The sequence below is a fragment of the Myxocyprinus asiaticus genome, chromosome 26 (genome assembly GCF_019703515.2).
Source record: "Myxocyprinus asiaticus isolate MX2 ecotype Aquarium Trade chromosome 26, UBuf_Myxa_2, whole genome shotgun sequence".
Lineage (NCBI taxonomy): Eukaryota > Metazoa > Chordata > Actinopteri > Cypriniformes > Catostomidae > Myxocyprinus > Myxocyprinus asiaticus.
The window spans coordinates 14,717,315-14,745,271 of NC_059369.1; the positions used below are offsets into that span (position 1 = coordinate 14,717,315).

At 35.9% G+C, this 27,957-nt stretch overlaps 1 protein-coding gene across 1 annotated transcript; it reads right to left on the reverse strand.

Moving 5' to 3' along the window:
* On the reverse strand, positions 1-27,948 carry LOC127416950 (cleavage stimulation factor subunit 3). Its single transcript, XM_051656579.1, has 21 exons — positions 27,749-27,948; positions 26,922-27,023; positions 26,664-26,759; positions 18,643-18,675; positions 16,035-16,132; positions 13,009-13,075; positions 12,884-12,918; positions 12,645-12,771; positions 12,325-12,402; positions 11,629-11,791; positions 11,327-11,436; positions 10,398-10,514; positions 9,907-9,981; positions 9,673-9,816; positions 9,447-9,549; positions 8,880-8,949; positions 5,892-6,087; positions 5,121-5,271; positions 4,809-4,903; positions 4,639-4,699; positions 1-652 (listed from the first exon to the last, which is right to left on the reverse strand). Exons 1-21 carry the CDS (start codon positions 27,773-27,775, stop codon positions 450-452), a joined length of 2,151 nt encoding a protein of 716 aa, XP_051512539.1. The 5' UTR covers positions 27,776-27,948; the 3' UTR covers positions 1-449.
* Positions 27,949-27,957: the final 9 nt, after the last annotated feature.

Consider the following 27,957-nt stretch of genomic DNA (forward strand, 5'->3'; position numbering starts at 1 on the left):
AACCAGCAGATACCGTTTTATTGGAAGTTGTGTGTGATCCTCAGTTCACTACAAAATGATCAACTTTTCCATCACCAGAACTACACATGGCAAGTTTAGAACTATGAGGCAAATCAGAATAAAAACTTTATACAGCATAAACCACTCAGTTTTAAAAAATAAAATGGTTAAAAAAAAAAAAGTTAAAGCACTGAACAAAAATGAACATCAGAGACAGTATTCAATTATCTCTAGCGATGAGTCAGTCACAATGAGTCACAAACCACTGCTCTCAAACACAAGTCAACACCGAGGGATACATTCCTGTACGTCATCCACTGGCCGGTTCAGTGTAGGTGTGCAGGCTTCACAGTAAAACCAGGGTGGAAGTTGGAGTCAATATGCCTTCAGTGAGGTGTGAGGTGGGCATGTGTGTTGTTCATTCAGAAGTGTGTGTGTTTTGGGCTGGCTCATCGGATCCTCTTCTGCTGCCGTGCTCGGTAGATGTCGTGGATGGGAGGTGCGATGGATCCTTTGTCTTCCTCCTCATCCGAATCGGCGTTTGGTCTTTTCAAGGATTTATTTGCCAAAGTGTGGTTCTCCACAGGCCCGTTGCCTTCGCTGGCCATCTCTAACTGTTTGCCAGTGATCAACTCTACAGCACCGTCTACCGCTGGAGAGAGAAAGATGGACGGAGGGGTTAGTGCGTAACTGTGCAAAACCACTGTACTTGTCTTGAAAGTATTTGAGTGAATCTCACAAAACCTGTCAATAACATGTCTGTCATATTTCACCCCAAAATCATTTTCTTCAAAGCTTTTTTGCATTGTAACATTTCTCTCCAATCTCATTTCTGTATTGCAAAAAAAAAACAAAAAAAAAACCATTACTGTAATGTGAAATAAAAATCTCATTCTCATTACTGTAATGTGGGGAACATTTTTTTATTCTCATTACTGTAATGTAAATAAATCTCACTCTCATTACTGTAATGTGAAATAAAAATCTTATTCTAATTTCTGTAATGTGTGGAACATTTTTATATTCTCATTACTGTAATGTGGGGGAAAAAATCTTATTCTCATTACTGTAATGTGAAAAATCTAATTCTCATTACTGTAATGTGAAATATAAATCTCATTCTCATAACTGTAATGTGAAAAATCTTGTTCTCATTACTGTAATGTGAAAAAAATATCACTCTCATTACTGTAATGTGAAATAAAAATGTCATTCTTATAACTGTAATGTGAAAAATCTCGTTCTCATAACTGTAATGTGAAATAAAAATCTCATTCTCATTAATGTGAAATAAAAATCTTATTCTCATTACTGTAATGAGAAATAAAAATCTCGTTCTCATTACTGTAATGTGAAAAATCTCGTTCTCATTACTGTAATGTGAAATAAAAATCTCATTCTCATTAATGTGAAATAAAAATCTTATTCTCATTACTGTAATGAGAAATAAAAATCTCGTTCTCATTACTGTAATGTGAAATAAAAATCTAATTCTCATTACTGTAATGTGAAATAAAAATCTCATTCTCATTACTGTAAGGTGAAATAAAAATCTCATTCTCATTACTGTAATGTGGGGAACATTTTTTATTCTCATTACTGTAATGTAAATAAATCTCACTCTCATTACTGTAATGTGAAATAAAAATCTTATTCTAATTTCTGTAATGTGTGGAACATTTTTTTATTCTCATTACTGTAATGTGGGGGAAAAAATCTTATTCTCATTACTGTAATATGAAAAATCTCATTCTCATTACTGTAAGGTGAAATAAAAATCTCATTCTCATTACTGTAATGTGGGGAACATTTTTTATTCTCATTACTGTAATGTAAATAAATCTCACTCTCATTACTGTAATGTGAAATAAAAATCTTATTCTAATTTCTGTAATGTGTGGAACATTTTTTTATTCTCATTACTGTAATGTGGGGGAAAAAATCTTATTCTCATTACTGTAATATGAAAAATCTCATTCTCATAACTGTAATGTGAAATAAAAAAATCTCATTGTCATAACTGTAATGTGAAATATAAATCTCATTCTCATAACTGTAATGTGAAAAATCTCGTTCTCATAACTGTAATGTGAAATAAAAATCTCATTCTCATTACTGTAATGTGAAATAAAAATCTCATTCTCATTACTGTAATGTGAAATAAAAATGTCATTCTTATAACTGTAATGTGAAAAATCTCGTTCTCATAACTGTAATGTGAAATAAAAATCTCATTCTCATAACTGTAATGTGAAAAATCTCGTTCTCATTACTGTAATGTGAAATAAAAATCTTATTCTCATTACTGTAATGAGAAATAAAAATCTTATTCTCATTACTGTAATGAGAAATAAAAATCTCGTTCTCATTACTGTAATGTGAAATAAAAATGTCATTCTTATAACTGTAATGTGAAATAAATCTCATTACTGTAATGTGAAATAAAAATCGTATTCTCATTTCTGTAATGTGGGGAAATTTTTTTATTCTCATTACTGTAATGTGGGGGAAAAAATCATATTCTCATTACTGTAATGTGAAAAATCTCGTTCTCATTACTGTAATGTGAAATAAAAATATCATTCTAATAACTGTAATGTGAAATAAATCTCATTACTGTAATGTGAAAAATATTATTCTCATTACTGAATAGTGAAAAAAATCTCATTCTCATTTCTGAATTGTGAAATAAAAATCTCATTCTCATTATTGTAATGTGAAAAATCTCATTCTCATTACTGTATTGTGAAAAATCTCGTTCTCATAACTGTAATGTGAAATAAAAATCTCATTCTCATTACTGTATTGTGAAAAATCTCGTTCTCATAACTGTAATGTGAAATAAAAATCTCATTCTCATTACTGTAATGTTCAAAATCTAATTCTCAATGTAATGTGAAAAATATCATTCTCATATCTGTAATGTGAAAAATCTCATTCACATTACTGTAATGTGAAATAAAAATCTCATTCTCATATCTGTAATGTGAAAAATCTCATTCTCATTACTGTAATGTGAAATAAAAATGTCATTCTTATAACTGTAATGTGAAAAATCTCGTTCTCATAACTGTAATGTGAAATAAAAATCTCATTCTCATTACTGTAATGTGAAATAAAAATCTTATTCTCATTACTGTAATGTGAAATAAAAATGTAATTCTTATAACTGTAATGTGAAAAATCTCGTTCTCATAACTGTAATGTGAAATAAAAATCTCATTCTCATAACTGTAATGTGAAAAATCTCGTTCTCATTACTGTAATGTGAAAAAATCTTATTCTCATTTCTGTAATGTGGGGAAATTTTTTTTTATTCTCATTACTGTAATGTGGGGAACAAAATCGTATTCTCATTACTGTAATGTGAAAAACCTCGTTCTCATACCTGTAATGTGAAAAATCTCATTCTCATTACTGTAATCTGAAATAAAAATCTTATTCTCATTTCTGTAATGTGGGGGACATTTTTTTATTTTCATTACTGTAATGTGAAATAAAAATCTCATTCTCATTACTGTAATGTGAAATAAAAATCTCATTCTCATTACTGTAATGTGAAATAAAAATCTTATTCTCATTACTGTAATGTGAAATAAAAATCTCACATTACTGTAATGTGAAATAAAAATCTCATTCTCATTATTTTATTGTGAAATAAAAATCTCATTCTCATTACTTTGTGAAATAAAAATCTAATTCTCATTACTGTAATGTGAAATAAAAATCTCATTCTCATTACTGTAATGTGAAATATCTCATTCTCATTACTGTAATGTGAAATAAATATTCTCATTACTGTAATGTGAAATCAAAATCTCATTCTCATTACTGTAATGTGAAATAAATATTCTCATTACTGTAATGTGAAATCAAAATCTAATTTTCATTACTGTAATGTGAAATCAAAATCTCATTCTCATTACTGTAATGTGAAATAAAAATCTCATTCTCATTACTTTATTGTGAAATAAAAATCTAATTCTCATTACTGTAATGTGAAATAAAAATCTCATTCTCATTACTGTAATGTGAAATAAAAATCTCATTCTCATTACTTTATTGTGAAATAAAAATCTAATTCTCATTACTGTAATGTGAAATAAAAATCTCATTCTCATTACTGTAATGTGAAATAAATATTCTCATTACTGTAATGTGAAATCAAAATCTAATTCTCATTACTGTAATGTGAAAAAAATATTCTCATTACTGTAATGTGAAATCAAAATCTAATTTTCATTACTGTAATGTGAAATCAAAATCTAATTTTCATTACTTTAATGTGAAATAAAAATCTCATTCTCATTACTGTAATGTGAAATAAAAATCTTATTAATACTGTAATGTGAAATAAAAATCTCATTCTCATTACAGACTGCATTACACTAGTGAGAATCTGTGGTAAAGATTGCTTAATAATCATAAAAAGACGTCACAATTCAAAAAAGCTTGAGGATCCTAAAACAGCCTTCATTTTCTTAAAGCAACATTTTTTCTTTTTACTTTTGGTGTGAAATATAACCTTTGCTCTTGCCCTAATTGTAACAGATAAATTAAAAGAGATTTTTGCTCTCAACACTTCAATGCTTCACAGTTTGGTTTTTATAAGATCAGCACTAGAAACATGACACTTACTCTCTGGCAGTACACATCTTCTGAAAGATTCCATTAACTCATCTACTTGCACAAAGGGACCCTTATAAACACAAACATACACATTTTCATTGAAAATACTTCAAATACATTATATAAGGATACTGGTCTATGAGATGCTACAGTTTGAGAGAGAAAGGTGTTGAACTGACTGTAAAACAGCTGGGAGGAGGCAGCAGCTTCATGAGGACAACAGCAGTGGGAGGAACAGGAAAGACTCCTCCAGGAACAGGGTGCAGTCCAGGAGCTGCCAGTAACAACTTAAGTTAGATTTGGCTAAATTCAGGTGGTTCCAGAACAAAGTTAGAGTAGAAGTACACCACCAGTCAAAAGTTTGGACACAATGAATTCTGTTCTTAAAATAGTAATTATAAAGAATCTGTCCAAAATTTTGACAGGTAGAGTTTGGCATTTAATCTTGTCACATGTATGTATGTATGTGAGGTGTTGATGGAGATGCTCACGTGCAAGATGGCGTGGCTGGAAAGGAATCATCTGGCTGGTGTCAGGTTTGGGGTATTCGGGTTTGCGGTCTACCTCGTCTTTCAGTGCTGGGGCAGAGGGAGTGACCACTGCCTCTTGGATCAGTGCTGCATACTTGGCACGAGACACGTCCTGCCATTCGGCACATTCAGATGGTGAAGTATTGTTGGATCATTAGCTATTTATGCATTTACAATGAATACTGACTATTAAAGGGCTAACTCCAATATGAGCTGTGCCAAGTACTATTTGTGACTCAAAGTTTAGTAATGACAGTTAAGGCCCAAAACAAACTTCACGCAAATCATGAACACAAACACATCTCAAACACATCATGGATCACTCTATTCCGAAATGTGTCAGAATGTAATTCATAACAATGCAGGTATGAGTTGCATTCTGAGCATTGCCATTAGGGGCGCTGTTGCAGGAATAATGTAAATGGTATTCTACTATAGTCCGTTTTTTCTTTCAAGTCAACTATTGTCATGGCAGAGCAATAGTTTGATGAAAACTTTGCAGAACAAGTTTGCTAAACTGCTGACATGTTTATAGCAAGCTTTGTGAAATATAACACATACGGTTTAATGGCACAGACATTTGAAGGTAATTTTCTCGCCCCCTTGAGTACTTTGTTACCACCATAGTACAGAGAAACCTACGCAAAGTATATATTACGAGATTTGTAAAATGTTGGCTAAACATTCACAGCTTGCTGAGAGTATTTTCTGTTTTTTTGTTTCCTAGCTCACCTTGTAGCCGAGGGCTTTGAGCTCACAGGGGGAGCAGGGATACAGATCCATGAATTTGTATCGGTCCACTAGCAGAGCTGTTTCCTTGCCCTCATACTCATCCTTGAAGGCCAGGAAGCGCCTTCGCTCCACCTTTAGGATACTGGCCAAATCCCCGATGTTGCTCTCAAAGGCCAGGAAGCGTGCCCAGATTTCACTGTGCCAGAAAATCACACATTAACATCAGGAATGTCTTGTATAGGCTTTCACACCAAGTTTAACTCAGGGTTAAGAAATGTTTCACATTTGTCATTTAAAAAAAGCAGGTTAGCACTTGTGATATATCGACTAGACCAATATTTAGTTATTTTGAGTTATTGGTGAATATAGCTATTTTGGGATTATCTGAACTGTTTAGCTACTGTGCTATTTTCATTCAATATTTAGCCCTTTTGGGATTATCAGTCAATATTTTGCTATTTTGAGATTGTCAATCAATATTTTGCTATTTTGAGATTGTCAGTCAAAATTTAGCTACTTTGGGATTTTCAGTCTATTTTTAGCTATTTTGTGATTATTGGGTCAATGTTCAGTTATTGTAGCATTATCAGTTCACTCAAAAATGAAAATTCTCTCACTATTTACTCACCCTCATGTTATCCCAGGTGTGTATGACTTTCTTTCTTCACCAGAACACATTTGAAGAAAATTAGAAAAATATCTCAGCTTAGTAGGTCCTTAAAATGCAATCTGATGGTGATCCAATTTTTGAAGCTCCAAAAATCACAGACAGTCAGCATAAACGTCAGATACGACTCGGTGATTTTAATTAATGTCTTCTACGATCACATTTGCTTCGAAAAAAGATCATCGCTTCTGGTAAGATTCACAAGAGGGTGGAATTCAAGCAGCCTTTCGTGTGATATATTACTGTTGCCATGATACAGACATAATCTCACGTTTTCCACTCAGTTGAGACATCCAGGATAAGCACACAAACGCACCATTGTGAGTAAAGAAACAAGATCTAAACCAAAACCAACCAAGCTACTGTACAGCGTTCCTCCTTCTCACGTGTAAACAGCGCTGCTCTTTTGGCTGTGACGCACTTGTCTCAGTTCTCGTGTTTTTCAAATGCCAATGCAATTACATCACACGCGTACCACTCCTGACTGGAAGCATGATTTAGAGTTATGAAAAGTACTTAAATATTAATCTTTTTCACACCAAAAGTGATCGTGTCACTTTAATTTAACAGCTGGAGTTGTATGGGTGACGTTTATGTACATGTGATTTTTGGAGCTTAAAAAACTGGGTCACCATCCACTTGCATTTTAAGGACATACTGAGCTGAGATATTTTTCTAATTTTCTTCAAATGTGTTCTGGTGAAGAAAGAAAGTCATACACACCTGGGATATCATGAGGGTGAGTAAATAATGAGAGAATTTTCATTTATGGGTGAACTATCCCTTTAAGAAATTTTGAAATTTTCAGCCAATGTTTAGCTATTTTGGCATTATAAATCAATATTCAGTTATTTGGGGATTACTGGTCAATGTTTAGCTATTTTGGAATTAAATTTTTTAGCCATTTTGGAATTATCCGTCAATTTCTTTCAGCTATTTTTAGATTAACATTCAATATTTAGCCATTTTTGGATTATCAGTAAATTTTTAGCTATTTTGTGATTATCAGGTCAATGTTTAGCTATTTTGGGATTATTGGTCAGTGTTTAGCTATCGTGGCAGTTTCAGTCAATATTTAGCTATTTTGGGATTATCGGTCAGTATTTAGCTATTTTGGGATTATCGGTCAGTATTGAGCTATTTTGGGATTATTGGTCATTATTGAGCTATTTTGGGATTATAGATCAATGTTTAGCTATTTTGGGATTATTGGTCAGTGTTTAGCTATTGTGGCATTTTCAGTCAATATTTAGCTATTTTGGGATTATCGGTCAGTATTGAGCTATTTTGGGATTATCGGTCAGTATTGAGCTATTTTGGGATTATCGGTCAGTATTGAGCTATTTTGAGATTATAGGTCAATGTTTAGCTATTTTGGGATTATCGGTCAGTATTGAGCTATTTTGGGATTATAGGTCAATGTTTAGCTATTTTGGGATTATAGGTCAGTATTGAGCTATTTTGGGATTATCGGTCAGTATTGAGCTATTTTGGGATTATAGGTCAATGTTTAGCTATTTTGGGATTATAGGTCAATATTTAGCTATTTTGGGATTATCAGTCAGTGTTTAGCTATTTTGGGATTATCAGTCAGTATTGAGTTATTTTGGATTTATCGGTCAATGTTTAGCTATTTTGGATTTATCGGTCAATGTTTAGCTATTGTGGCATTATCAATCAATATTTAGCTATTTTGGTATTGTCGGTCAATGTTCAGCTATTTTGAGATTATCGGGTCAATGTTTCGCTTTTTTGTTAGCTCCCTCTTGTGTCTATTTGACAAATCTCTTATTCTGGTCAATGGATAAATCATATTTTATGCTTTCGAATATTTTTTGGTGAATTTTGAGTGAAAACAATTCATGCAATTTTAGCAATTTTGTATACATCTTATTTACTATCATTCAATTTTATGATATTTATCGAACACATTGATCTCAAGATCAGTATCATATCACGTTGGCCATTGAAAAATCAATTTTGCACAATTACAAATTAACACCACCTTTAATCTTGAGTAGCTATTGTAGTGATAACCCCAAACTGCAGTGCCAAATGTATATTGTGTGAATTTAACTCAGGTTAAAGTGTAAACAGTGTGAAACATGAAGCAAGTTAACCCAGAATTACTTTAACCCAGAATTAAAAAGGTCCCTGGACAAATTTTTATAATGTGTGAAAAGCTCAGTATATAGCTAGCCATATTCAAGGGCCCATATAAAGGCTTATATTCTGAATACGCACACATGAACTGTTGGTGTTCCATAGAGGTTATCTTTTGTAACAGAAATCAATGGGATATTTGCTTAAAAAACACTAACCCAGATTTCTCAGGGGACATACTTCCAGACGTAAGGACTCTCTCAAACAGGACTCGGGTGTTGTTGTCCTCTGTGGTGGAAGAAAGGGAAAACAGCTCAATAATTTGCCATTTCTTTTAAAACTCATTCCTGGCCAGGCTTTTTTTTTATTTTTTTATAATAGCCTAGCGACAAGATAAATGTACCAGTGTTTACTGCATGGTAAACACTGTCTCCTAGCTATCTGCTTTATAAAGCAGACGGATGGTTTGTTAGGTCTGATAAGCACTCCTGTGTCAGATACCATCCAGCCTGTGTATCAATAAACAGTCTTTCTGATAGTGAAAGTGCCATTATGAGGACATGTCAATGACATACAATCTCTCATTGTTTTGGAGTAAATTGTTTTCCTCTAGTGGTCACCAAACATAACCTCTCACAATATAGATTGTAGGAAATGACATCAGTGCATACAAGATCAATAGCTACTAATTGCTTGGCTTTAGATTAAGGAGATTTTGTGAATACATCAAATGTGTGGGTGAATAGGCTACATGGGGGATATTTGTAAGGGAGTAGTGTTCTTACCATTTAGATGAGAGAGGTAATCAATGTAGGCCAAAATGTACTCAGGAATGTCACCATATTTCTTTAGTCCAAGCTCAAATATTTTAAAGGCCACAGATTTGTCCTGTTGGCAAGGCAACATACATTTAAATCCTGTTGTTTATATCACTCTTTATGCATTCATCTATGTATTTCACAAAGACAGAAGAAACTGGTAGAATGTGGACTACAGTGGGCTAAATGTTACCTTGCTGCAGTAGTATTCCATAAGAGCAGCAGTGACGTACACATGATGCCGTGTCCGAGGGTCCTCTCTGGCCTTCTTAAAGATGGAGCGGCCGGACTTGATGCCCTCGGCTCTTCTGGCAAACTTCATGTACTGAATGTAAACCTGAACAATAGACAAATGCATCACATGTCAGTATTTTCATAGAGAAACATGATTCTTTAAGCATTTTGCTCAAATGAGAGTTTGACTCACCAATGTGGGGTCAATGTCTTCTATTGCCAGAAGGCGATTGTATATACTATGAACTTTCTCATGCTTCATGCGACTCTGAAACACAGATCAATTACAATTGGGTTCAAATGTGACGCTGCAAGTTACTGTATCACTGAGTTTGAAGTGTCCATATGATGGAAAATAGCATTTTTCTTGCTCTTTTGAAATAAAAGAGTTCGATCAGGCTCTCAACCCCCAGTTCACCCAGACCATTTATGGAAACTAAGCTGCAAAAATGCATCAATCAAACACTATCTAATCTCAACAGAGGTAATTTACAAATATAAGTCTCACATTAGCAAAAACAGCCTGTTTAATTCTAAGGACAAGACAATGGAAATTTTTGATGTAGGTAATCTTGACTAACATTATAAGTGTGCTTGGGAGGAAACTATGATACAAAAGTGAAAATGGCCCCTTTAAAGACATGACAGCTAAGGTCATCATTAGATCAGTCGAACAAGCCTCACCTCTTCATAATCTGCAAAAGAGAAATAAAGCAGCATGTTCTTCTTGAGTAGAGTTCCTATGGCACGCTCGTAAATGTTTGCTGCCTCGTCACTGAACAGCTTGGCATTATTCATGTCCTAAATAAGAAGATTGGAAGTAAAAGAAAGAGAATGAGTGAGTGCTTTAACCAACTAAATTAGAGAAATCATGTTGCAACTAATTTCAAATTCATGTACAGTAGAGGTAGACCGATATATAGTTTTTACAGATTAATCGGTGCCGATAGTTTTCGGAACTATCGGTTATCGGCAAAAATGTATGCCGATAGTTGCAGATAGTTTAGATACAAACTATATTATCAACATGACAGTTTGAGTGAATAGCTGAATTGAAAAATGTACATGAATTTTAGAACTTTTACTGTTTGCTGTGTCCCCCTTTTGCTTTAATGACATCATGCACTCGAGCTGGCATGCACTTCAAATGTTTGTGCAAAACCTGATGATCTATGTTATCCAGCATTATTTGATAATGTTTCAAAGAGCACCTTGTATGCTTCAACGGAAGCAAGAAAAACTGACCTTTTAATCTGACCCAAGAAGTTGGTCAATGTCACAAGTTTGCCCATATGACTTTCTTTCTTTTGTGTAACACAAAATGAAAAATTAGAATTAGTATTCCAGTTCGCATTTTCAGTAAATTTTTCCTTTCGTGCTCTGGATAAGAAAGAAAGTCACACAGGACCACATAAGGGTGAGTTAAATATAAAATATAACAGAATTTTCATTTTTAGATGAACTATCCCTTAAAACTTACTGTTCATTTCCAGGTTTAAATTAGATTTTGAGTTGTGAAATGTGAACTCTTGGACCCCTCTGTACATAAGCACTGACAGTTCAAAGATGTTGACGGAAATCAGTGTTTAATATAAAATAATGTGCAAACCAACCCCTTTTTCCGCCAGCAGTTTACTGGACTGTTCCAGGTACTGGGCAGCCTCGTACCAGATGTCAGGATGATGTCCCAGTACCAAAAGACACTGCTCATAGGCAAACATAACTGCAGGAGACAAAGAAAATATAGTTCAGTTAAAAAATGCCCTAATTTATCTGAATAGCAACATCAGACACACATGCCCAGTAACTAAATCATATCCAGGAATATTTCACACTGTATTCTGCAATGTACCAGTAAAGTCACACAGAGAACCTGCTGGAGATCTTTCTGGAAAAATTAAAGAGGATGAGTCACCTCTCTTGGTGATGAGTGTCTGATCTTCTGTGCGCAGTGGGTTGCTCTTCTCCCATTGGATGTATTTCTTCCACATCTCCACCTGCTGGGCTTCCTGTGGGGAGTTCTGGGGTGGCACTGAGGGGGCGTTCCGGTCCAAACCCTTCATCACTGTCTCATACTCCTACAAGAGATTCAAATCACACCATCAGTGTGCAGAAAGAACCAGAGGAACAAGACATGAAGAAATCAATAGTCTTAGTGATTTAAGAGTACTCTATATCAGATATTATAACTTCCAGCTCAATATTACTTGTAAATATAAAATATTCAGGGAATAAAGAGTATAGGGTGAAATATAAAGGGATAGTTCACCCAAAAATTTAAATTCTTTATTTCATGGATTTAGCCACTGGAGTCTTACGGACTACTTTTATGTTTTCTTTGTGATTTTTGGAGTTACAAAGTTTTGGTCACCATTCACTTGCATTGAATGGACTTACAGAGTTGAGATATTCTTCTAAAAATCTTTGTTTATGTTCTGCAGAAGAAAGAAAGTCATACACATCTGGGATGGCATGAGGGTGAGTAAATGATGACAATTTTCATTTTTGGGTGAACTATCCCTTTAACTTACAAAAATAAGTACTTTGGCAGTACCATAGTACAGTGATTGTATCAACTGAGCATGTGACATTAATGACAGGTTCAACTCACCTTGGCAACTCTTCTGGCGTTCATGTAGTCCCTGCTCCGGTCTTCAATCATCTTTTTGGCCAAGTGCACATTTATGCCCTATAAGATGAAACAAAGGCAATTTATTGCTAACTACTGATAATACATGTACATTACAATCAATTATGGAGAATGACAGGGTCTGATTCAAGCGCGTATACTTCCGGTCCAAAGTTTGGACACCTTAAACCTTTTGATCTAAAGGTTTATACTTCAATGTATGAAATGAGTTTGGTAGACAAATAAAAATTGTGCCTACTTATGAATTTCTTAACATAATTTAGAATTATTTATGCACTTACCTCTTCATATTTACTGTAATCCCTCCATAGCTGTTCAATGTTAATCATGGGGTTGACGCAGCCCCTCTGGTACACACGTCTAACGGCTGTGATGCGCTGATTCTCTGCGTATGACCCCACGGCCTCTCTACATGTCACATACAGAGACCTTTTTTGATGCCTAACATCCTCCAATGAACATATTTAATGACTGCTTAAGGGAAATGGTTTTTTTTAAAGAATCTATTTGATGCACTTACACTCCTTTGAGGAAATTGATGTAATCCACCCAAATCTAAAAAAGAAAAAAACATTTTTGAGTGATAGACCATAATGGAACTGAAAAGATTCAAGATAATTCATTCTTAACCATCAAAATGCTCACCTGATAGGACATAATCTCCATTCCAATCTTATCCAAGGCAAAATCGTAAGCCTGCGCCATCTTTTCCCTGGCAAAGAGCAACACATTTATCGATCAAAACTCACTTTTTTTCAAATCACAATAAACATGCAATTGAACAAGTCAGGCCTGTTTTAAATAGTGAAAGACTGATATATTGGCAAGGCTGGTTATCAATTAAATAAAACAGCTCCTGCTTGGACAATTAACAGTAGTAGTGTTAATTAATATTTTTCTGTTTTCAAAATGTTTTGAGTGTAAAATAAGTGTCAATTTAATTACATTTTGTGTATATCCATTTTGCTGTCATTCAATTTTATTATATTTATTAGCTCTGTCAACGGGTTAATTCAGGGCAATTAATTATAGTATGTATAAAATAACAAATTAACGCAATTATTAACGCCCCCCGGACTGTAAAATTTTACGGGGTGCTAAAATGTTGACGCTCCAAAAAGTACATAAAGGCAGCATAAAAATAATCCATATGACTCCTGGGTTTTAACCCGTTTATTCAGAACTGAAATGATAGGTTTGGGTGAGAAACAGATCAACATTTAAGTCTTTTTGCTAAAAAATTCTTCTCCCTGCCCAGTAGTGGGCGATATGCATGAAGAATGTGAATGTGAAAGTTAGTGGAGATTGACTGAGCAGGGAGGAGAATTTATAGTAAAAAAGGACTTAAATATTTATCTGTTTCTCACCCGCAGCTATCATATCACTTCTGAAGACATTGATTTAACCACTGGAGTCGTATGGAATACTTTTATGCTGATTTATGTGATTTTTGGACCTTCAAAATGTTGGCACCCCATTCACTTGCATTGTATGGACCAAAAGTGCTAAGAAATTCTTCTAAAAATATTAATTTGTGTTCAGCAGATCAGAAAGTCATACACATCGGGTATGGCATGAGGGTGACTAAATAATGAGAGAATTTTCATTTTTGGGTGAACTAATCCTTTTAAGTAACACCTTCATGTTTTTATGAGTCCCAGACAGCAGGGGGCAGTAAGCGCATCTGCAGCTGTACAGGCAAAAAAAAACCACACTTACTGACAGCAGACAGCACAAGTTGAGGACACATTACTGCGTTCAAACACAGCTCGATGGAATGCAACTTTGAATGCAGTGGTCTTAAGACTTATTTCTCTTAGTTTCAAATAATGTTTCACTTGACATAGCACCCCAAAAACGATGTGTATAAGACACAATGCATGTGTACATAGACGCGCCCTTATCATAAGTCTACCATAGACAAATTGACAAATTCAATTCATTCAGCAAAATGGATTGCTGTGGACTGCAGGCAAAAAATACATTTGTTATGGAAATAAACAATATATTGTCTTCTAAAGCAACTTCAAGCATTGCCTAATCAATTCTTAACTCATTGCCACAAGTGTACTTTAATTATCTGAATATTTATTTTATACATACATACATACATACATATATATATATATATACACTATATTGCCAAAAGTATTCGCTCATCTGCCTTTAGACGCATATGAACTTAAGTGACATCCCATTCTTAATCCATAGGGTTTAATATGACGTCGGCCCACCCTTTGCAGCTATAACAGCTTCAACTCTTCTGGGAAAGCTTTCCACAAGGTTTAGGAGTGTGTTTATGGGAATTTTTGACCATTCTTCCAGAAGTGCATTTGTGAGGTCAGACACTGATGTTGGACGAGAAGGCCTGGCTCGCAGTCTTCACTCTAATTCATCGCAAAGGTGCTCTATCGGGTTGAGGTCAGGACTCTGTGCAGGCCAGTCAAGTTCTTCTACACCAAACTCGCTCATCCATGTCTTTATGGACCTTGCTTTGTGCACTGGTGCGCAGTCATGTTGGAACAGGAAGGGGCCATCCCCAAACTGTTCCCACAAAGTTGGGAGCATGGAATTGTCCAAAATCTCTTGGTATGCTGAAGCATTCAGATTTCCTTTCACTGGAACTAAGGGGCCAAGCCCAGCTCCTGAAAAACAACCCCACACCATAATCCCCCCTCCACCAAACTTCACAGTTGGCACAATGCAGTCAGACATGTACCGTTCTCCTGGCAACCGACATACCCAGACTCGTCTATCAGATTGCCAGATGGAGAAGCGTGATTCGTCACTCCAGAGAACGCGTCTCCACTGCTCTAGAGTCCAGTGGCGGCGTGCTTTACACCACTGCATCCGACACTTTGCATTGCACTTGGTGATGTATGGCTTGGATGCAGCTGCTCGGCCATGGAAACCCATTCCATGAAGCTCTCTACGCACTGTTCTTGAGCTAATCTGAAGGCCACATGAACTTTGGAGGTCTGTAGCGATTGACTCTGCAGAAAGTTGGCGACCTCTGCGCACTATGCGCCTCAGCATCCGCTGACCCCGCTCTGTCATTTTACGTGGCCTACCACTTCGTGGCTGAGTTGCTGTCATTCCCAATCGCTTCCACTTTGTTATAATACCACTGACAGTTGACTGTGGAATATTTAGTAGCGAGGAAATTTCACGACTGGACTTGTTGCACAGGTGGCATCCTATCACAGTACCACGCTGGAATTCACTGAGCTCCTGAGAGCGGCCCATTCTTTCACAAATGTTTGTAGAAGCAGTCTGCATGCCTAGGTGCTTCATTTTATACACCTGTGGCCATGGAAGTGATTGGAACACCTGAATTCAATTATTTGGATGGGTGAGCGAATACTTTTGGCAATATAGTGTATATATATAATGTATAATTATTTAAATATATTTTATAATTATTTATTCATTATTTATTGAATTAGTTTTATTTGGGGGACTTTTGAAGCAAATATAAAAGCATGTGATTAATTTGATTAATAAAATATTATGTGATTAATTTTATAAACAAATTTATTCGATTGACAGCCTTAATATTTATATATCTCTATTCGATTGGCCTCCCTGCACCCCAGGTATCTACATTAGACACTGGAAAATATCAGTTGACCACTAGCGTAAAGCAATGAAAACAAAAGCATGTGACGTACTTATAGCTGGGCAGTTTTCCTTTGGTTTCACGGACATATGAGAGGTAGCACTTCCACAGGTCAATGTGCAGAACCTTCATTAAGCACCTTTGAAATAACTGAGCAAAGACATTGAAATGTGAACGAACTCATTTGACACTTGAGACACAAAACGGAGTACACTTGCAGCACAGTACTATATTTTTGACTCATGCATACACACTTTTGAACTATTGTAATCCCTTAAAAAAAAGTTCTGTTTCAACGTTAAACATTGGTTACCAAAACGATGGTAAGCTTGAGACTTACAACTGAAGTCTTGACTTTAAATATGGAAGATAAATACGGAACACAGTCAACAAATTCTCTAATCTAACCCTGTTTCTAAGTTATGACTAACCTTAAAGAAAACAAAAAACTAGCTGATGTCTTACAGTTTGAGGAGTCCCATACAAAATAATACTGTGGCAGTACCATGGTTTCAGTAATGGAATCAGTCAGTATACCATGGTACTTGGTCTATACTGTATTACATGGTAATCTTAGGTACAGTGCTGTGAATCCCGATTCCTTTTTTGTGTATTTTTCATAGTAAATTGTTTTAGATCTTCAAACGAGATATAACAAAGGCAACATGAGTAATCACAAAATACAGTTTTCAAATATATTTTTTTTTTATTGAAGCAGTTATCCAACACCTATATCACCCATGTGCAAAACAAACTGCCCCCTTAAACTTAATTGCTGGTTGTGCCACCTTTAGCAGCAACAACTGCAACCAAACGCTTCTGATAACTGGAGATCAGTCTTTCACAACGCTGTGGTGGAATTTTGGTCCACTCTTCTTTGCAGAACTGCTTTAGTTCAGCCACATTAGAGGATTTGAGCATGAACTGCCCGTTTAAGGTCCTACCACAGCATCTCAATCGGGTTCAAGTCAGGACTTTGACTAGGCCACTCCAAAACTTTAATTTAGCTTCTTTTGAGCCATTCAGAGGTGGACTTACTCCTATGATTTGGATCATTGTCTTGCTGCATAATCCAGCTGCACTTGAGCTTCAACTCATGGACTGATGACCGGACGTTCTCCTTTAGGATTTTCTGGTAGAGAGCAGAATTCATGTTTCCCTCAATTATTGCAAGTTGCCCTGGCCCTGAAGCAGCAAAAGCATCCCCACACCATCACACTACCACCACCATGCTTGACCGTAGATATGACGTGTTTTTTTTTTTTGTGGAATTCTGTGTTTGATTTACACCAGATGTAATGGGACTCCTGTCTTCCAAACAGTTCCACTTTTGACTCATCGGTCCACAGAACATTCTCCCAAAAGGTGTGAGGATCATCAAGGTGTGTTTTGGCAAAATTCAGACGAGCCTTAATGTTCTTCTGGGTTAGCAGTGGTTTTCGCCTCGCACTTTTCCATGGATGCCATTTTTGGCCAATGTCTTTCATGACCAGTGACCTTTATTGATGTGAAAGAGGCCTGCAGTTCCTTGGATGCTGTCCTTGGCCTTTTGTGACTTCCTGGATGAGTCGTCGCTGTGCTCTTGGAGGAATTTTGGATGGTCGGCCACTTCTGGGAAGGTTCACTACTGTGCCAAGTTTTCTCCATTTGGAGATTATGGCTCTCTCTGTGGTTCTTTAGAGTTCCAGAGCCTTTGAAATAGTTTTGTAACCCTTCCCTGACTGATGTATTTCAATCACCTTTTTCCTCATCATTTCTGGAATTTCTTTCGACCTTGGCATAGTGTGATACTGGGTGAGACCTTTTAGTCAACTTCATGCTGCTGAAAAAGTTCTTATTTAGGTGTTGATTTGATTGAACAGGGCGGGCAGTAATCAGGCCTGGGTGTGTCTAGTCCAGCTGAACCCCATTATGAATGCAGTTTCATAGATTTGGGTTTTAGTAACTATGAGGGCAAATACTTTTTCACACAGGCCCAGTTGGTATTGGATAACTTTTTTGCTTCAATAAATAACATTATCATTTAAAAACTGTATTTTGTGTTTACTCAGATTGCCTTTGTTTTATGTTAGATTTTGTTTGAATTTTTGAAATAATTTAGTATGAGATATATACAAAAACAGAAGAAATCAAGAACGGGGCAAATACTTTTTCACAGCAGTATACATCAAAGAATAAATGGTACATGTTCAAAAGACCATGGTGTTATCTGGTACAGTATCAGTTAACCAAGGAAATACAATAATTGTTTTTGGATACGATGCATTTAAACAGTTTTCAGAAACACAAGGGTCACGCAAGGTTGGTGACAATCAAACTGACCTCAAATGACTGATGTGTTTTATTGGCAAACTGCATTAACAGCAATCTCTCACTGAGCTAAGATCTAAAAGAAGTAGGTAATGACATTCTGATATCTAACAGTCTTTTGGTGGGATTTGGGTGAGCAAACAGGACATTTGGATTGAAGAAGGGTGATATTTTTATTCCACTACACCATCTTCATGTTTACTCTACCAGAGCCTTTGAGGGTCTAAAGTGGTGACCTACATTCTGCTCAGCTCGTATGTTAAACACCTGTGTCTGCTACAACCGCACACAAAATCATTTTACACTATCAATAAATTCGACTATTTGTGCCATTAACAGTGAATGCTTACCTTTTCAACCTTGTCATAGTTTTTAGCCTTGATCTGTGGACAGATTTGAAAACCAATGAAGTTAACAAGTGAGCATCTTTGACATAACTATATATTATGAGCTCTCTCTCACACACATGCACAAATAATCCCTTTGAGGTCAACAATGTGAGATTCACACAAACCTGCATACTAATGCACTAGTTCTGTTCTCAGTATATTATACTGTATATTAAGTGCATATGCTGCATATATTAGTTACGGGGCTTTTTGAAGGAATGACTCATCAATGGTGTTTGGAGTAGTGATAGACCGATATACATTGTGCATGGCAATTAATTGGCTGAAATTTCACTATATTGAGACTGACATCAGCAGATAACAGTGCCTGATTGGTTGATTAACAGAAGTCTTCATTCCACCTAGCGTCAGTTACAAAATCTATCATCAGCCTTGTCAAAGGATAGTGCACATTTTCATTTTTCAAATAACTAGTATTGTGTGAAATAAATGTTTAATTTTAGCCATTTTATATGCATCTTACTTACTAATATTAAATTGTATTTATATCACCCACCCTTGCACCGACCATTAAAAAAAATATCTATCAGTTGACCACTCAGTCAGGTGTAATTTGTGTCACATTGAGCCAGCAGTCAGTGCTCTACATTATACTACTGAATCTAGACCTGAGTCAGGAGTTCAATTCTCATTATCACTGGAAAAATAAGATAAAAATACTAGGGCTGTCAATTTCACGCTTTCAGTGCAATTAATTATTTAAAAATTACGCGTTAAAAATTTTACACAATTAATCATGTTCCCGGACGGTAATAAGGAATATTCCTACCATCAGAGCAATTCAAGCTTGATGTACCAGCTTTGTTCAGCAAAGGGCAGTAAGCGCAACACCAGCTGTATAGGCAACATGCAGCTGTACAGACCACAAACCACAATCAGGCTTGCTCGACACCAGAGACAGAACAAGATAAGAATGCGTTTTAGTACAGCTGGACGGAGCGCAATACTGAATGCAGGGATCACGATATGTGTTTTCCTAAATTTCAAACGTTTAACTTGACACGTCGACCTAAAAACACAGATTATGATGCGACACAACCAAAGTGTGACACTCCAAAAACTTCTGTCTGACGCAGGTATACACTGACGTGTCCTTAGAAAAGCCCTTGTAATAAATCTACTTCGGACAGATTGAAGAATTTAATAGCAAAATGGATTGCTGTGGAAGCCAATGATAGGCTTATTTTCAATAATATGGAAATAAAAAATATATTGCCTTTTAAAAACACTTTTTTTGTCTTATCAATGCTTTACTCATCTCTACAATATTGTAATGCATTTTACCTGAAATATTATTTCTTATAATACTTTATATTTATAATTATATAAATCTAACTATTTATAATGAATCATTATATATTAAATTATTATTTGAGGAGAGTTCTCAGCAAATATTTATATATGCAATTAATTGCCAATTCATTTGATTAATTAATTTGCATATGTAATTTAATACAAATGTTTAATTGATTGACAGCCCTAAAAAATACATATTATAAATAAAATGTTTATAAGAAAAAAAATACCCTCGCACATCTGATTGGTTATCAGTAGGAGTGTATGAAAACATAAACAAACAAAGTCCCGCATACTGCTGTTTCTTGCAAAATATATATATATTTGATACAGCAATGTTTTGGTCATGCAAACTTCATCAGGCATTTCCCTACAATAATTATAAAATGCCTGACCGAAACGTTGCTGTGTACATTTGCAATATTTTTTCAAAAACAACAGCAGTGTGTGGAACTTTTTTCTGTTTATCCTCATAAGAACAACACAAAAAAATGGGTATCTGAGTAAAAGAAATATGTCCTGGATGCAAACCCTAAAAAGCTGTTAGATTGTCCCAATTGTTTACAGGACTAAACTCTTAATCTTGAACAAACTAGATTTAATCTGAGCCAGAAAGCTAAAACTTGGCATGCCAGTGTTTGCACAAATCAGAAGTTTTTTAGAAGTAAAAATTAACAAAAACTAAGTTTGTATGTGTATAGTATGTGTATGACAAGTACACATGTCGATTATGAAACAGAAATGCATTAAATGAATATTCCAGGTTTAATACAAGTTAAGCTCAATTGACAGCATTTTTGGCATAATGTTAATAACAAAAATTTATTTCGACTCGTCCTTCCTTTTCTTTAAAAAAAAGAAGCAAAAATCAAGGTTACAGTGAGACACTTACAATGGAAGTGATTGGGGCCAATTATTGGAGGGTATAAAAGGCAGAAATGTGAAGCTTTTAATTTTATGAAAGCACTAGCATTAATTCTCCTGTTAAGACTTGTGGATTATTTGAGCTGTAAATAGTTGTTTTTAGTCATTTCAGGGTTTCAAGGTTTATGGAATTACGTCGTCATGGCAATGAAGTTGTAAAATTGGCTAACTTTACACAGATAAGGTAAGTAATTTTATCACACTAAAATCATGTTTACATGCATATTGTTTGTCTTGTGGCTATACTTTTGAAACCATGCGTATTTTAAAGAGGCCCTATTATGCTTTATGGGATTTTACCTTTCCTTTAGTGTGTAATATAGCTGTTTGTGCATGTAAAAGGTCTTTAAAGTTACAAAGCAAAGTCCACGCCAAAGGGAGTTACTCTCTCCCACAGAAAACACTGCTCCTGAACTACCTGAAACGCCTGGTTTGCAGTCCAGCCATTACCTCCGTGACATAGCTACATCACTATGTAAAACATTTGCATAATGCCTGCCTCAGGAATGCGCTGCTCAGGAAGCCTCGGGAGCTGAAACTCAGTTATGGTAAGGGGCGTTACATATCTGACACACGCTCTTAAGTGGTTGACCAATCACAATAGACTGGGCCAGCTGCCCAATCAGAGCAGACTGGATTTTCAGAAATGGGGACTTTAAAGAGACAGGAGCGACAAAAGAGCGTTTCAGAGAGATTGTGAAAACAGGTGCTGCAGCAATGTACAGTATGAGAAAAATAAAGTGTTTTTTGAACATTAAAGCATGTAAACCTATTCTAGTAGACCCCCAAAATAAAATTATGAACCTGTAAATTAGCATAATATGGGTGGGGTTCTCTCCTTTTCTCCCCAATTTGGAATTCCCAATGCGCTTTAAGTCCTCATGGTGGCGTAGTGACTCACCTCAATCCGGGTGGCGGAGGACGAATCTCAGTTGCCTCCGCGTCCGAGACCGTCAATCCACGCATCTTATCATGTGGCTTGTTGAGCGCGTTACCGCGGAGATGTAGCGCGTGTGGAGGCCCACGCTATTCTCCGCGGTATCCATGCACGACTCACCACGCTCCCCACTGATAGAGAGAACCACACATTATAGCGACCACGAGGAGGTTACCCCATGTGACTCTATCCTCCATAGCAACCGGGCCAATTTGGTTGCTTACGAGACCTGGCTGGAGTCACTCAGCATGCCCTGGATTTGAACTCACGACTCCAGGGGTGGTAGTCAGCGTCAATACACGCTGAGCTACCCAGGCCCCCCATATGGGCTCTTTAACGTTCAAAAATTGGCCCCCATTAACTTCCATGTTAAGTGTCTCATTGTAACCCAGATTTTAGCTTTTTTTAAAGAAAAGGAGGGGCAAGCTGAAATACATTTTTGTGGTAATTAACATTATGCTACAAATGCTGTCGATTGAGTTTAACTTGTATTGAAACTGAATATTCCTTTAAGTTTTGGAAATATCAACCAATGCTAAAAACATGACTGATACTACAAAGACACAATGCAAGAGAATAACTCAATACAGATGTTACACTTGTTAATGCTTTTATTTCACTTATTCACACAAACTTCCTTTGTTCAACACAAGAATCTAATTATCACAGCGTTGTTGTTATAAAGGGGAAATATGTGACAGTGACAAATGCAGAAAACGTACATCTATGAGGGCATTTTCCAAAAAGCTTGAATATTACGAGATAATCTATTTTAATTCTGAAGAAAACCATCTCCGAATCTAGCAGCGTTAATTGTTGATTATTGAAGTTTAACATCAGGAAATCTCAAATCATGCAGCATTTCCCTTTAAATACACATGCTATGTCACACACTTAAACGACACTTGCAGTCTTGCACTGGTTGTCAATATTCGGAGAAAACGGAGCACAACGGTATTTGAATTTTCGTTTTTAAATCTGTATTTTAGGGAGACCTCTGAAAAAGATGACTGGTAAATATTTTGATATTAAAGATGACATCACTGTAGTCCAGTTAGTGCACTGTAGTGCAGTTTGGGTGTATCATGTCAGTCAACACCAGATTTAAATGCTTAATTAAACCTACTGATACAAATGATTGTTTCATACAATTTTTAAGGAGTGCTTATTCTCTATAGGGTTACGTTAACTACTCTGCTGTCATGAAAATAAATCCAACATCAATCTACAAGAATAAGGAGTGTTCACGTGTGGACATTTTCCACAGACCAAAAATGTTCCTTGAGGAATGAACTGATGATTAGATGGGAGCAAGAGAACATCAAATACAAGTAATCCCATTAAAAAAGACAAATCTGACTGATCAGTTAACAACAAACAGGACCATCAGGACGGTGGATATTTATGTTCAGTGTGAATTTCAGTCTAATAGCCAGTGTTTCCAATGCCAACATTAAAAGAGGTAAAGGTAGATTAATTTCTCCAGATGAATTTTGTTCATACTGTATCAAATCTCTATTTGAGAGATGAACTTCAATGCACTGCATTCAAGGAACGGGATGATATAAAAGAAAATCTATTACCTGGGCAGCAACAAAACAGTTCAGTTTCTTTTAACTTACGTTTTGCCTTTGCATGGCAATGTATCAACTACACATTTGGTCAAAATCAAATTATGACAGAAAAAGTGTCAGGTTTCAGATGGGTTTGGCTAAACTTTGCAGCAACTAAAAAATCCATGCGAAAACCAAGTAACTTGTGAGTGTTAGTTTAATGCAGTTACTGCATTTTGCTTTTGTAACATAACAGTTAGGTCCGTTTCCGTTCACTCTGTGGTTCCTCTATATCTAATCACACTAAAAAAAACTAACATTTTACAGTAAGATTAACTGTTTGTTGGTGACCTTAGAGGTTATCAGCACTGTCTGTCCTCCAGGGCACAAGGCGACAGACTGACGACTGTTAAAAGTACTGATATTGAGACCGAGAGTGGCCAAAATGTCTACCAGGACTGGAGCATAGTCATTGCAGCATGGCTCCTAACACACGCATGCACGTACACTCACACCACTCTGACACTGACACAAAATTACAGTGCACATTACAATTATAAAACCAAACTTGTTGCAGTTGTGCATTTTATTACAGTCTGGAATCAGGACACAGTTCAGTCAAAACAATGCAGTTTTGACAAAATGTGGAAGAGCTTGAACTATCATTATAATGGTAAATGCTCAAACACAGGGCTACAAATCTGATGCCCATTTTTGGACAGGATCATTCCAAAAATGCTACATTTAAAGATATTTTGTCCACAATATTTTTGTCAATATTTTATTTCAAGAAAGTATCTGTCGTCATTGCAAATGATTTTCTTTGTTTGCAATCAAACACATTTAGGTGTCAAATCTAAGAAACCAAATTTGTGGTTTAAACTAGGGCTGCCCAATTAATCGCATTTTAACCATGACCACGGTTTCTGAAACTTAGGGTTAATTAAGCATAACCATCTGTGATATTATTCAGCTACCAAGCAGAAATTATAAGCCAGGTAATGTTGCCAATTGTTGTTCATTATCATTATAGGCTGTGCCTAAGGATGACAGACCAAATCACAAGCTCTTTCCAAGTCCATTTTCACCTTAACCGACTGTTCAGTCACTCTTCAGAAGTCTGAATCACTACTGACCCATCGATTTCACTTTTGAGCATGTAATATTATATCACTACTATTGTAGGTTTCAAAATGAATTATTTAAAAATGTATCTCTTAAAGAGGACTCAAAGGTAAACTCCCTACAGAGTAACTCATTCTATTGGCAGTAAAGCATGTGCAAAAAAAAAATTTTGGTAAAAGGAGTCACTTACTAGTTTAGTTTTTTCACCTTGTTCAACATGAGTTTAATGTAATTTTGGTGTTTTTTTTTTTCCTTTTAGAATTGACATCTAAGCAGTGGCAACGGTGATTTGATGGTCCAAATCTTGCAGCCCTGTAATATTTGTTTTTCTTTTCTTCAAATGACAGTATAATTGTGCTTAATAATAATAATAATAATGATTAAAATTGAGTAAAATTGTTTTGATTGTCATTTTAACCATCACGCAACTCTAGTTTAAACTAAACAGCATATTTCTTCATTAACTATATTTTATAAACCCCTAATTCTCTAATTGATCAAACACATTAGAGGAAATGTGATAGTACTTAAGAAATGTTCAAATTATAAATTATGCATGGGCCATTGCCGATAATAATAAAAAAAAAAATTAAAAAAAAAAAACGCAGAAAAGTTTGAAATCCCATTGACTGAGGTCGAAAAACATTTCTAGTTTTGTATTTTCAACCATGTTTAATAATTTGCCTTTCAAACATATATTTTGTAGAGGCAATTTTAATGGAAAGAAATCTTGTCTCATTTTCTATTAAAGGAATATTCCGGGTTAAATAAAAGTTCAGCTCAATCGACAGCATTTGTGGCATAATGTTGATTACCACAAAAATGAATTGACTCGTCCCTCCTTTTCCTTAAAAAAAAAAAAAAAGCAAAAATGGAGGTTACAGTGAGGCATTTACAATGGAAGTGAATGGGGTTAATTTTTGGAGGGTTTAAACAAATGTGAAGCTGATGATTTTTATAAAAGCACTTAAATTAATTCTTCTGATAAAACTCATGTATTATTTGAGCTGTTGTTTAAATCGTCATTTTTACAGACATTTTAGGTTTTTGGGTATGATGACATTATATCGTCACGGTAACGAAGATGTCAAATTGGCATTAACTTTACACAGAAAAGGATATTAAGCGATTTAATTACACTAAAATAACGTTGACACACATATCCTTAATGTTAAAAAATTGGCCCCCATACTCCCATTGTAAGTGCCTCACTGGAACCCAGATTTTTGCTTTTTTAAATAAAAGGAGGGACGAGCCAAAATAAATCGTGGTAATCAACATTATACCACGAACGCTATCGACTGATATTTAATAAAGGGAGATGATATTGAATAATTTTCCAAAATATTTATTCAAGAAAAATGCAAGGGACGGGAGAATGAACTTTGTGAAGGATAAGCGCTCCAGTTCTGCAGGCATAGATTCGATGTGGGCCTGGAATACATGACATTGGTGTGCTTCTAATGATACTTACCATTATACGTTTAGAAAAATTATAATGTGCCCCTAAGCTTACACATAACTTTAAATGTCATATCACGCCTGTTTCATATCTAAAAATACAGATCATGAATGAATGTGGCCAGGTGTTCTGTAGTGCAAGTGTTCACTTGTCAAATACCTTATGATCTGCCTCTTATAGGTGGGTGGGATTTTGAAAAACGAAATATAAAGATGCCATATTTTAGAATGGAAACGGGGAACTATTGATCAGTTATGGCAAGAAATGGGGGACCAGAGAGGGAGATAAAGAGATAGAGGCCAACATGGACAAAACTTGAATTCTTTCGTAATTACAAACCACAACAACCTCAAAGAAATGACACAGGAGGCAAGAAATTGACACAAGTAATAAAGGCTAAAGCACTCCAATACTATTAAAATTGTTTTAATGCTGTTGCAGATAAAACATGCAACAAAATCACCTCATAAAACTGAAAGGTATAAGGCAAAAAAATTCGTTTAGAACCCCTGAATGATACAAACTATGAGTGTTTCCCTTGACGCTATGAATCCTTGCAGTTATTGTGCACTGTTGGTGTTGTGTTAATGTCACATTGTTGATCAAAATGGGGATAAGCAGCACAGTCATGCACAGATTTCATCAAAATAAAATCAAGTATAACCTCAGCTTCAATGTATAGTTTCCAGAATCTGCCCGAACTGGGAAACTGGGCGACAAGTCGCTCATATGTCTTCCTTGCTTTGTCTATGGGTTGATTCTAAAAGAAGTAAAATGCATTTACAAACAGAATCACAGTGGGACTGTAAGCCCCAAAGACCATTTACATCAAATAGAATCAGATCTGCTGTTAGAAACCCTCCCGTCCACTCCCAAACATGTTACCCCAGGTAGAAAGAAATGCAACCCTGTGCCACTAAACCTGTGCTTCTCGAATCAGTATGCTCCAAGCGTCGAGGTCATACAGATTTTCTTCCAACTTCTTCTCTGCCTTCTTCACCTTCTCTGGGATGTACTCCGCCGCCTGTTGAGAAAAGTACAAAAACACCCAATGTGATGAAGCACAGTTACCCTTGAAGCATCTGTTCTACCCAAAAACCAAGACATACATTTTAATAATGGTGTGATTCCCTCATTGTACAGAGGAACATGTCTCTCAATCACTGCACATTTAGGGGTCTCCCTTATCTAGCACAAGTCTTCAAATAAACAGCTCATTTGTGAAGGGCTCAATGACTTCATTTGGGTGCAAAAGGGATTAATTGGATTAATGCAAAATGGGTGTACATGATGAGACCATTTGTGTGCTATATACTGTACAGTGACAACCAATGTATTGATATTGTCTATATACAATGAAGTGATCCGAAACAATCAGGCAGGCACTGCCCTGCAGGAGTAAAAGAACAAAAAAAACACACAGAAAAAAAAGAGTTCATGGCAATAAACTTAAACTAAGCAAGTAGCATATCATTTAATGACTGACTGCACTGTGCTGTTTGAGCTGCAGTCATTCCAACGCTGACACCTGAGCTACAGCATTACATAACCGCTTTTCTGTTCTGCTACGCCAAATGTGCCACTAATTTAAGACTTTAAGCAGTGCAAAGAAAACCCTGCACAAACAAACGACGCATTTAGCGAGTGTGATGGTATAATAATTACTATATGTTGCTTTCGGAGTTCTCTCAGCAGTTAGGCCGCAATACACGAGCAATCTCAAACGCTCCACTTGTATCTTTATTTTACCTGGTCTGGTGCAGGTTCGGTGGACATCCTGGAATATGAATGCGGTCCGGGTGAAGAAATGTCGACAGCGCTACTATCACAAATAAACTAGCTGCAGACGGTGATTATTTGCGCATTGTTTATTTGTGTCGACTCTTTGTGCGGTAGCGCGTCTCTCGCCGTGCGCTAAAATGGCAGCGGCGTGATCGTAACTCTGCGCCACGCCCACC

Coding starts and splice junctions, on each gene's coding strand:
- LOC127416950 (XM_051656579.1), bottom strand. CDS start 27,775: ATGTCCACCGAACCTGCACCAGACCAG. Junction 12,919..13,008: donor TGGAGATTATGTCCTATCAG/GTGAGCATTTTG, acceptor TTTCTTTTTTAG/ATTTGGGTGGATTACATCAA. Junction 11,792..12,324: donor ACGCCAGAAGAGTTGCCAAG/GTGAGTTGAACC, acceptor AATCTCTTGTAG/GAGTATGAGACAGTGATGAA.